The sequence below is a fragment of the Leptonychotes weddellii genome, chromosome 12 (genome assembly GCF_054177405.1).
Source record: "Leptonychotes weddellii isolate Sample4059 chromosome 12, ASM5417740v2, whole genome shotgun sequence".
NCBI classification, from domain to species: domain Eukaryota; kingdom Metazoa; phylum Chordata; class Mammalia; order Carnivora; family Phocidae; genus Leptonychotes; species Leptonychotes weddellii.
The window spans coordinates 26,471,555-26,483,401 of record NC_138380.1 but is presented as its reverse complement, the minus strand read 5'-3'; the positions used below and the strand labels follow the sequence as shown (position 1 = coordinate 26,483,401).

General features: G+C 34.7%; 1 protein-coding gene across 6 annotated transcripts in view; it reads left to right on the top strand.

The window, feature by feature from the left end:
* The window catches only part of CPED1 (cadherin like and PC-esterase domain containing 1), a 254,947-nt gene that overhangs the window by 133,091 nt on the left and 110,009 nt on the right, over nucleotides 1-11,847 (top strand). For all 6 annotated transcript variants that reach the window (XR_014139160.1, XM_081800192.1, XM_081800193.1 and 3 more), the window contains 3 exons: nucleotides 246-296; nucleotides 4,542-4,725; nucleotides 6,608-6,776. Coding sequence is in view for 5 of the 6 variants with exons in the window: in XM_081800192.1 (XP_081656318.1) it covers nucleotides 246-296; nucleotides 4,542-4,725; nucleotides 6,608-6,776 (404 nt within the window). In the remaining variant the exon portion in view is untranslated. The remainder of the gene's footprint in view (nucleotides 1-245; nucleotides 297-4,541; nucleotides 4,726-6,607; nucleotides 6,777-11,847) is intronic.

The following is an 11,847-nucleotide window of genomic DNA, read 5'->3' as shown; positions in this document are numbered from 1 at the left end:
GCAATGGATGACATTTGGACCATTCATTTTTCTCCCCTAATATATTTTCCTGTTTCAAGTAATCATTCTCCTGAGATCTGAACCAAAGAACTTCTTTTGTTTTACTGTAGCTTTCAGTTTAACTAAGAAGGGCTTTCTGATATAAGAAAAGTTAAACAATAAAAAGTATGCTGTTCGAGATTACTGAATATGTATTCCTTTTATTTTAATAGTTTTCATTTTAAATTAACCTTTCTTTTTTTTAGCTGCTGTTCCACGAATCATGAATGAAACCAAAGAAGTTCATTGCAGTAATGGTGAGTTCCAATGAAAGTGTTTCAGTGGCATGATCAATAGCGAGGCATAGCCCAGCTTTGAATAAATCACCATTTTACCATATTTGAGTACTTTTAGACTGTAATGTATTTTAAGTAAATTTTTAGAAGTTTCTGAATGAGTTGATATGTCACTTTTGCATAAGAAGAACATCTTTAATTTTCTATTTTTGAACATGAAATGTTATATTTATGTGTTTGTTTGTTTAAGGCCAGTGACTTCCAAACTCATTTTGAGGGGTCTTCAGGGTGCTAAGACTTTGCCTTGGAGACTGCTCAAGTGGATAAACTTGGCTTATTTGCTTTATACATCAATTTTTAGGACTCACACCACCCCACAGGGATTCCTTTTCTGCCAGATTGTTGACATAATGGATAGTACTTGAGTTGATTTTTTTATATAACAGAGAGTTTTTAATCTGATTTTCAGTTTATTTTCTTAAAATTCATGATTTTTTTTACTAAGGTATGATCAAGAAAAATGGCATGTATATAATAATACATTTCAAGTATATAGATTTTAGGATTTAAAAATAATTTTCTTTACTCTGGTCAGTATTATTCCAGTGGCCTTGAAAATATATAATTCTAGAGAATATAACTGACCTTTCCAAGATCACAGGGCTATTAAGTGCCTGAGCTGGATCACAAAGCTGGATCTTCCAATTCTTTGTCTAAAGCTCATGAATTATCTTAATACTTTATAACAATATGATGGAAAAATAAGAGTTCTACTTAGCAGGTTTGCTTTTTGACCATGTATACATATATACATATATATATGTATATAGTGCTAAAACATACACTCAGAAAATTTAGCCTTTCACGAAAAGTCTATTCCAGTAAAACATAAAAGCTGGAAAAAATAAAATTTATGGACTAAGGTTTAATTTATTATAAATAAGAGTCTTCCAGTTTAATAAAATCTAATTTGTATCTTCTAAAATGCAATTTAATTCATTCATTATGTTTTAACAGTATCATTAAAATCTGGGTAGACTGAGAGGTTATACAGTAATGTGGTTTAATAGAATCAACAAGTACATCCAATTAAAGAAAAATGGCATTTTAAATAAAGTATTGCTGATCAGGAAAAATAACAGATATGACTTATGCTGTTCCTTGCCTGCACTTTTCATCCAATCTCTTCCTCCTAGAAAAATACATGCACCTCTTGGGATACTGGTGCCTAGGTTATAGTGGGGAAAGGACTAGGGAGTAAACCTGGAGCAAGACGAGAATGCACATTTGTCAAGTGCTAGGCTCTGGGATAGATGCAGCATCAAGAAAGTCACTTCACCTCTTTGGTCTTCTATTTTATGATGTATAAAATGAAACAACTCTATGGGGATAATCTCACTTTTTTTCCATTCCCGGGTAACCTGCTGTAGAGGATGTGAACATGTTAGATAAGCTCTTCAGCTTAGTTCATATTTTTATGTTGATAAAAAACTAGTCCTACCTGGGTCTGTATAATGCCTACTTTCATGGCATGATCTAAGATTTAAAAAATAACTTGATGATGCCTCAGAACAGGTGGGATCATCCTTCAGAGTCTAGGCTTTTCTCGTGTTTAATATGAGTTACGATCATCCCTCAAGAGGGCAATAAAACTCTGTGGTTAAATGAATCCATTAAAAGCAACCAAAACTTCAAATGGCTTTCCCAAATACATTTGCCAAATAGGCTAAGCAGCCTGCTACCACCATAGCTCATGCTGGGTTCTCCATGGATCTGAGGTAAGCTGGCCTGAGGCGAGTTGGCACTGGGCTGGGAAGGATGCCAAGGAAACTCCAGGTGTTTGTTGGCAGCAACACTGATGATTCGAGTGAAGATGATATCAAGATAGATCAGCTTTTAAGCAGGGCTTTAGGATGCAGCACTTAAGCCAGAGTTGGAGAGTTTCTGATGAAACCAAAAACAAGCGCTTGCTAGAATCTTGCTTAAGAGAATGATTATGCATTATGTCTCGTGTGGGGCTTTATTTCAGTGTTACGATGGGCAAGCCCCACTGGAAACTTTCACTGTTAAGTGAAAGTGTAAACTGCAGGGAAATTAACTCTCAGTGACTGTTTTATAAAAATATGCCTTCTTAAGTTAAAGTACATCTTCTGTGGTTACTATTTTGAAAAAATAAATCTTCTACTTTATTATTCATTTAACTGGTTTTGAACATAAAAGTGTAATGCAAGTGTTTATATTCCCTTTCTACTTAGGAAACGGTCCTCTCAAAAGCACATTTTGTATCTCTGGACTCCAGCCTGTTTAAAATGTTATGTTAGGTTCACAGTCTCCATTTGAGTCAGATCTTATGACCAACAATAGCCTGTTTTTACTGTGCTTATCTCAGTCTTGAACATAGAATGTGCTGGAAAAAAATTTTTTTTAAATGAATACATTATTAATAAGTAGTTGAACTCAAATAAAAAGCTATGGTCCTTTTCATGATGAAATCTAATAATATAATCTTGCCCTCATTCTTTAACTTTTTCTCTTTTATTGTAAAAATTTCAGGAGTTGACAATGATCGTCAAAATTATAGATGCAGTCTACCTACAACTATCAGCCAGATCAAATCTTTGGTAAAAAGTACAATCAATCAAATGGGTCATTTATCCAATTCCCTCAGTTGTTTAACCAAATTGACTAGTTGTTTATTTTTTACTAAGACTTTTCCCTACAATGAAATTACAATATATCTTTTGTATTATTACTTGTTCCTAATTTGCACCTGGATAGTTTTTTCTTTTGTCAGCCGAAAAAACTATAGAGTGTGGGTCAGAAATACACAAGGTTTTTTTCATTTTCATGTTCAGCTTTCATTTTCACACGTGTATGATAGTTGTACTGAGACACAGTTCTCAGAACTGGAATAAAATATCCATAAAGTCGGTGGCATCCACCGCCATGGGTTTGGAGGTAGGTCTCCATGTCTGTCAAAGAAATATAAAATGGTTGGCCTTGATAGGTCACAAAGTCCAGGATGGAATGGGAGATGTGACTGGAGAGAGGAAGATGAGGAAGAGATTGTGAAATGCCTCTTCTGCTTTATTCGGAGCTTGTACTAGATTTTGGAGATAACGAGAGACCATTAAAGAATGGAAGCTGTTGCAGATCTGATTTTAGAAACCTCACTGTGATAGCTGTACATAGAGGAAGGGACATGATTCAGAGGATCATCGACCTTCTTTAAGTTCAGTGTATAGCTTCCGGCAGCAAATTCTGCGTTATCTGTTTTGTTGCCATGTTGTTAAACATCATTTAACATTTTATTTAAAGGCAATAGAAGGATACTTTCATTTTACAGATTTCCATAGAATCCACTGGAATTTTGTTAACTACTGAAAAGTATTTATGGAACAAAATACTAATATTTCTTTGAAAAACATTTACTAAGCTTCTTTTGAGTAATGTGATTATTCCAAATATGTAATCAATATAATTTAGTAGTAGCTGGTATATATGCCTATAAATGCATTTTTCTTTTTCTCATCAAGATACTTCTGTAAAAATTGGGCTACCACCTAGAAATACATTTTTAAAATGGCTTAGAATCAATGGTATGAAGTAATATGCTGAGTTCTACAGCAGGATTGAGGAGAGTATAACATTTCTTTCTCATACTTTAGGGCACTTTCTTGGGTTGGGGTGACCAGGGCAGGGAGGGGGGTCTCAGAATGTCCTGCTGCTGTTTTTGTATCTGAGTGTTTGGTAAAATACTGGATTTTACGTTCTTCACCCTACTGCCTGTAAGCTACTATATCAATTCAATGGCAGTTTAATGACGTTCCCTATTAAGAAATTTTCCTTATTCCCTGCTGGTGCCCTTCTGTTCCCACTTCACAGAGTCATCACCCCCATTTACCAGTTGCTTGATAGATGCAATAAATGCCACGAAAATGTTATCAATCCACTGGTGAGACATTTTCCCACCTTCTCACCGCCTTTGAACTTTTAAGGGCTGAGCAAAAACTATCATCTATATAATGCCAACTAAAGTCAACAGCTGTTATATAAGGCAAGCTCTACAAAATTTGACAAATAGAAAATCCAGCTGAAGCCACAAATCAAATATAACCAGAGTGCCAAGTGGAAAATCAGCAATGATTATGAAGGTTGTTCAAAGGATTAAAAAAAAAAAACAACAACCTTAATCATATATGCTTTTTAAACATCTATCCATTTCACAGTTGTCTTTTCTTTGCCATTGTTGTTTTATTTTAACAGATGACACACAATGTTATATCAAGCAGATCCTCACACATCCACATTTGGAGCTAAATCCTGAATTTAACCCAAAGATCAAAGATTATTACTCTGAAGTCCCATTTGATGTGGTCACAGTGACAATTGGAGCGGAGACTTCTAAGTGTCAGTGCAAGGTGTACCTGCATGATCGGGCAGGACCAAGGTACGGGGATGTTGACCAGGGCTGAGTGGAGACATCATAGTGGGAAGCAAATATTTGAAGCAACATTTGAAGGTTGAGAAAAGCTGAAGTGTCAGATTAGTTGGAGAGATTGCCAGGGTGTCATGTGGTAAAAATTTTTTCTTTCCTTCCACTTTTCAGGTGTCATGTGGTAAAAAAAGGACATATCAGTGCTCTACTGATCTGTTAACAATCTTCAATTTCAAGTTTTTATTTAAATTCAAGTTAGTTCACATATATGGTAAAATTGGTTTCAGGTGCAGAATTTAGTGATTCATCACTTACATATAATAACACCCAGTGCTCATCACAAGTGCCCTCCTTAATCCCCACTGTTTAGCCCATCCCCCACCCATCTCCCTCCATCCCCAGTTTCTTATCTATAGTTAAGAGTCTCATGGTTTCCTTCCCTCTCCTTTTTTCCTTCCTCTATGTTCATTTGTTTTGTTTCTTAAATTCCACATATGAGTGAAATCATATAGTATTTTCTTTCTTGACTTATTTCACTTAGCAGAATACACTCTAGCTCCATCCACGTTGTTGCAAATGGCAAGATTTCATTCTTTTGATGGTTGAGTAATATTCCATTATGTATATACCACATCTTCTTTATCCATTTATCAGTCGATGGACATTTGGGCTCTTTCCATATTTTGACTATTGTGGATAGTGCTGCTGTAAACTTTGGGGTGCATGTATCCCTTCAAATCAGCATTTTTGTATCCTTTGGGTAAATACCTACTAGTGCAATTGCTGGATCATAGAGTAGTTCTATTTTTTTAACTTTCTGAGGAACCTCCATACTGTTTTCCACAGTGGCTGCACCAGTTTGCCTTCCCACCAACAGTGTAAGAGGTTCCCCTTTCTCCACATCCTTGCCAACATCTGTTGTTTCCTATGTTAATTTTAGCCATTCTGACAGGTATGAGGTGTATCTCATTGTGGTTTTGATTTGTATTTCACTGATGATGAGTGATGTTGAGCATCTTTTCATGTGTCTGTTAGCCATCTGTATGTCTTCTTTGGAAAAACGACTGTTCTTGTCTTCTGCCCATTTCTTAACTGGATTATTTAGTTTTTGGGTGTTGAGTTTGATAAGTTCTTTATAGATTTTGGATACTTTGTTAGCAATGTTTGCATCTAATCTTTGTCACAGCGTTGTGACAAGAGAGGATCTTGTGATTTGAAATATTAAAGAGACTCATTAAGGGTAGCTTCCTTCTACCATTTCCCAGCTCCTCAAGATTTTGAATATTCAGGGGTTGAACAAATATTTTGGTGACAATTTATGGACATACTAACACTAATATTCCTAGTCTCATGGGATTTTTTTTTCTATTAACTCTTTTGAGAGTCACCAACTCTTTTGTTTATAATTTTGAACAGAAGATAGAACTGTATTACATACCATGTTCATGGCAAGGAAAATACTCATGTTCCCGTGCTGTGGGGAAGGAAATGCATTTGGCATCCCTGAGAGCTAGGAGAGTCTAGTAGAAAGAAAAGAGAATTCAAGTCAGACCAACCTGGACACCAGCCCTGACTCTACCATGGGACTTTAGGCATAGAGTTGATATATTAAATGAGATAATGTATGATCCTGAGAAGTGGTTAATAAATATTAGTTTCCTTCCTGGTGATTGCTAGAGGACATGACTTGCTCTGCAAGATAATTGTTGGCATACCAAATACATAATTAAGTTTTTTTTCATATTTTAAGTTTCTTATGAAGTTGTATAGACCTTATCTTCTTTTGTGTACAAATTATAGGCATTAAATAAATATTGATGTATGAATCCATCATATATCAATATTTATTTATTCGTATGGACATATGAATAAATCTCTCTCTCTCTCTTTCTAGCTTTGCCAACTACCCTCTGGGTTTGGGAATGAACAAAATCTCAATGCTGGTGGTGGATGAATCTCCAGCACAGGGGGAGACCCTGAGCACGTATAAACTCACCATCTACAGAGAAGACCGTCCAAGTCTGCCCTTGTTTGAAGACTTCACAGCATGTGGTTTTGTGCAGGTAAGTGAATTCTACATTTGCACTCGGGTTGAATTGGGAGTGATCTGTTAACCCAGGTGAAAAATGCCAAATGAAAATTGTTAGGAAAAACATGTATGCTTGCAAATCCAAAGTGTGGTCTCATTTCCAAAGAGAAGGAGTCCCAGGCAGTTATGTGAGTTACCTTGTGAGTGTTTTTCTTTGTAGTGTGGTGGCTGCTCCCTACACTTCCTGTGCTCAGTGGACTTTTTGTGCTTAATATTGAAAAAAATGTCTGAGTGATCACACTGAGTTATAAAATTGATTTTACACTTGAGTTTATATTTCCATGTTAAATTGTGCTGTGTTTCTTGGATTTGTACCTGAATCTACTCTGAAATTTTAAACGAGGTTCAGTGGAGTTTATTTTAAAGAATTAGAGAAAAATTTACGAAGCTATTTCATGGAAGGGATACCAGATGAATGAAATTACATTTGCTTGAGTAGATTTATTTTTCCTGCACTTCTTGTATCTTAATCATTCCTAAAGGCCGTAGTTTCTCTTGTGACCACCACATACCACTTTGTAGCCCTGTTGATCTTGGAGGGTGAATGTGACCCAGAGACTTTGTCTTATTTGGTGGTTCTTTCCTCCATTTCTTCCCTTTGTTAGGATTCCAGGTATAACCTTCTACATTTCCTCACATCATGCACCCTCACTATAAGTGCTTCTGGGGAAGTAGTAATTGATGTTAGCATATCTCCTATTCAGTCAGAAAGCATAATTGCGAATATGTCGTGTTTCAGTGACTGATAACTTATTGGGAGCATTGAAGCACAGAGGATTAGTAAGAGAGAGAAGTAGCTGACTGAGTCTCAGTGAGTAGGATGAAAATGTAATGGCCAGATAAGTATTCTCTCCCCCTCTCCCCATTATTTGTCAGAGTGTATTTATGCTTCTGCTAACTTGGCCTGATCACTCTTCTCCATATATGCTTCCCAATCTGGGTGGTGGTTACATCCATAACCAGGTGGTGTATAGATATGTGAAACATTCAATTAACTATGCACTTAAGATTTGTGCAACTTATTGTATATAAAATACATATAAATGTATTTTGCTATATATATAAATTATATATACTGAATATAAATTATACTTCAATAATATAAGAGAAAAACATTAGTAGAGAAGTATGTATTATCTTCCAAGACATGCTTCTCTTCTCAAATACTACATTCATCAGAAATAAGTTAATTACCATGCAATTACCTTAGACAATGGATTATATTAGGAATTTGTTACTATACTATGAAGAAAAATATTAGAAAATTCTTGTGGGATATATCCTATAGATGATTGCAGAAAAGTATTTCAGTCATTTATAAGAATTCTTTCCAGAAGGTTTTAATTTAAAGTTTATGTGTGGTCCCACAGCAGTACTATATTTTATAACATGGAGAAGTGTGTAATAAGCACTAATATTTTTTTAGCCTTCCTTTACAAACTGTCAAATGACTGAAGAGATAATGAATGAATAATAATGATTGATTTAGATACTTAATGAGGCATGAGTGGCCTCAGGAACTGGGAGAAGTCAATAATAGAGGTAGGATTTTTCTCACCCTAGGCTCTAGTGACAGTTCTAATCCAGAGACCTTTCCCTTATTTCTTGTTTATGCTTAATCTCATTAGAGTCTTTGGCTTTCACTGCAAGCTGATACCATCATGAAGTTCAGAATACAAAGAGCAAGAGATACAATTTCAGAACTCCTATCAATTCTCAGCTATTTCAGAGTTTCCAAATTCATAGCTAAACAGATATACATTATGAGACTCACAAACGTTTGGTCTTCTAAATTGTTCTTTTTCTATTTTATCAACAACCATAGGACTTTACTATATTCTTATGTTGACGTCCAGAGTCAAACCATTGCATATTAAATGGTAGACCATTCTATTTGAACCCCTAAAGTGTGTATGTGGCAAACCAAAGGAAATGAATTAAACTTTAATTATAGTTTATTTGTTCGTTAAAGGGAAAAATTACATTTCTTCCTTATATTATAAAGTAGATTTTGTCCTAATGGACTCCATTGTTAAATTTTAAACAAACCTAAAAGGCAATCTACATTAAAATAACCAAAAAAGAGTATTCAATTTGTGGTTAATCAAGCCTCCTAATTTCTCCTTCTCCCATTCTCTCACCTTCTGGTCATCAGCTATTCATTTGATCATTTCACCAAAAGACTATCAGTGAAGGGAAAACAAATATAAGGCATACCAGTCAAAAAATCAATTATTTTGACATTTTGGTGAATAATAAGATAATTTAATTAATTTGTTAATTGACATTTTGTATCATTTATATGATGAAATATTGTTAAATACCTACTTAGCCATAATTAACTATCTGAGTTTGGTGTCTGTTTCTAATTATATTGCCAGTTGGAATTTGTATATGGTTACCACAGAGGCAACTCTTACTTGGGTTATTACCAGTGAGGGAGAAAGGATTAATTTATTTGACTGATAGAAGATAACTAGATCTGGACCGAGGCTTTTCAACCTCAGCATTATCAATACGAGGGCTGGATAATTTTTTGTTTTAGGAAACTATGCTGTGCACTATAGACTATTCAGCAGCATCCCTGGCCTCCATCCAGTATATTCCAAAAGTATACCCTTTCCAAACTGTGACAACAAAAAATGTCTCCAGACGTTGCCAAATGTCAGATGGGGGGCAACACTGACCCCAGTCGAGAACCACTGATATATACCAATAACAGGCCTGCTTTTGTACTTTCCACTAGTAAATCTAGTAAATCTGTTGTGGATTTACTCAAAGTATGAATAGGTTAGAGGTAATCCTTCAATGTTGAATGTTGAAGAATCACTCTTCTCTTTTCTCATCCTTGTGTTTTTAATCATTTCTATGGCCAGTGATACTACCATGACAGCTCTTCATTCTTCTCATTAATTTGCCATCTTTTCTGTCTAATGTAATTATAATCAGAAATATGCATTCAATTATAAAAAACATGATTCTTAATGAAACATAAAAAGTGATATAACATACCTAGACTGTTATTTCATTTTGATTTACCCATAAATAGCATAATGTTTTGCTGTTAGGAAGAAAGATTTAGAAAGTAATAAACTGTTATTATGGTTGGAATATGTCATGCTTCAGAATTAATAAAATATATTTATGTTCTAAGGAAGTTAAAACACATATGGGGGAATATTTCTTTTAATATCTCTTTCCAAATCAAAAAGTTTTGACATGGATAACAATATAGCATCCATAGAAATTGATTTGTATAAATGATCTATGGTCTCATAAACATTTTGCCCCCAAAGTGTTGTGCCAGAATAGGGCCATAAATAAAATCTACAGAGAGGTCATATAGCAGAAGCGTAGGAGACTACATTTCAGGGATCCATTTGTTAGAAACAGCCTTCATTTTAAAATAAATTACAATTAATAAAAGGAAAATACCAAGGAAAGGAAAAAAACCCATTTTTAAAAAAAGTTTTGTCCAGCATTTAGCTATAGATTTAAAACTGACATTTGCTGCCTTATTAAAAAAAATTAGTGATCTATATGCAGAGCTATTAAGTGATGTGTAAATGACTCCAGTTATAGCATTTGGAAATGCTTTATAATTTTCCCATTTATTTTTGTACTGTTTCTCAACACAAAGATTACAAAACAATTCATGGGATAATTGTCTAATATTTTAGCAAACACCCACAGTAAAAGAATAGAAGAGCATTTATCGATGACTACTTTAAAAAACCTTTGTTCATTTCCAAAGTTATAATATCTATTAAATACTCATTTTAGTGATTTTTTTGGTTACCTTGCCTACCCCAGTACACTGGGAGAATGTGATTCAATTTTTCAACAATAAAGCCTGTGTTGTCGTGAAAGGCTCCCAGCTAACAGCTGTTTATTAATTATCTGCTATACACTTTGCTCTTACAAACGTGTCATATACTGTAGGAGATACAGTGCAACATTTGTAGAACTTTTATTATATGCCAGACACGATACTAAGACCTTTACCTTTTTATCTTATTTAGTGTTCTTCGCAACTTTAAACATAGGTGATAACTGTCCCCGCCCTTAACTTATGGAGAAAGTAAAGCTTTAAAACATACGTAATTAGTAGCAAAGGTGTTATTTGAATACAGGTCTGACAGACTTCAAATTGATCCCCTTAATCATCTGGACTGTAGAATCTGAAACTCTTATTACACTTATAATCTTATTAACCTGTTTAGGAAATTCATTTAGCCAGTGTTTAACCTGTTAAGATTTAGTTAATTAGAATTTGTTTTCATGGTCATGTACAGTGATAATTTTTATAATGTTCTAGAATTACTGCAAAATTCTGAGGTCTTCATAATCCTTATTTTGATGAGGAATGTTATGGAATCAGAGTCTTCCCTTCCATAGTGTATCTATTGGAAGGAAAAGTTTTAGAGCTAACATCTAATATTTTACTAGATATCATATATATCCTAGTATCTGGCTATCTTTCTTGGTCCCAATATTTAATCAGGTTTAATATTTTACATATTGGAATTCTACTTAGCTAAACTACTATTTTTACTAATTGTTAAAATGTTTTCCAATGCTCAGGCTTTTTAAAATTTTATGCTTGATGGGGCGCTTGGGTGGCTCAGTCGGTTAGGCATCTGCCTTCAGCTCAGGTCATGGTCCCTGGGTCCTGGGATCGAGCCCCGCATCGGGCTCCCTGCTCAGCGGGGAGCCTGCTTCTCCCTCTCCCTCTGCCGCTCCCCCTTCCTCTGCTGCTCCCCCTGCTTGTGCTCTCTCACTTTCTGTCAAATAAGTAAATAAAATCTTTAAAAATACTAATACTAATAATAAATAAATATTATGCTTGATTACACATTAGCAATTTCCAGTTGATCCTTTTCATTATTTAACACAACTCACTACCTTATTGTTTCTATTAAAAACATCTACAATATATTTTTTCAAAACTTATAAAACCCTTTGTTCACATGTTCACTTTATAATAGTGAGAAGAATGTACTGTGGAATTGGCAATTTGATGATACTTTCATCATATTCATCGG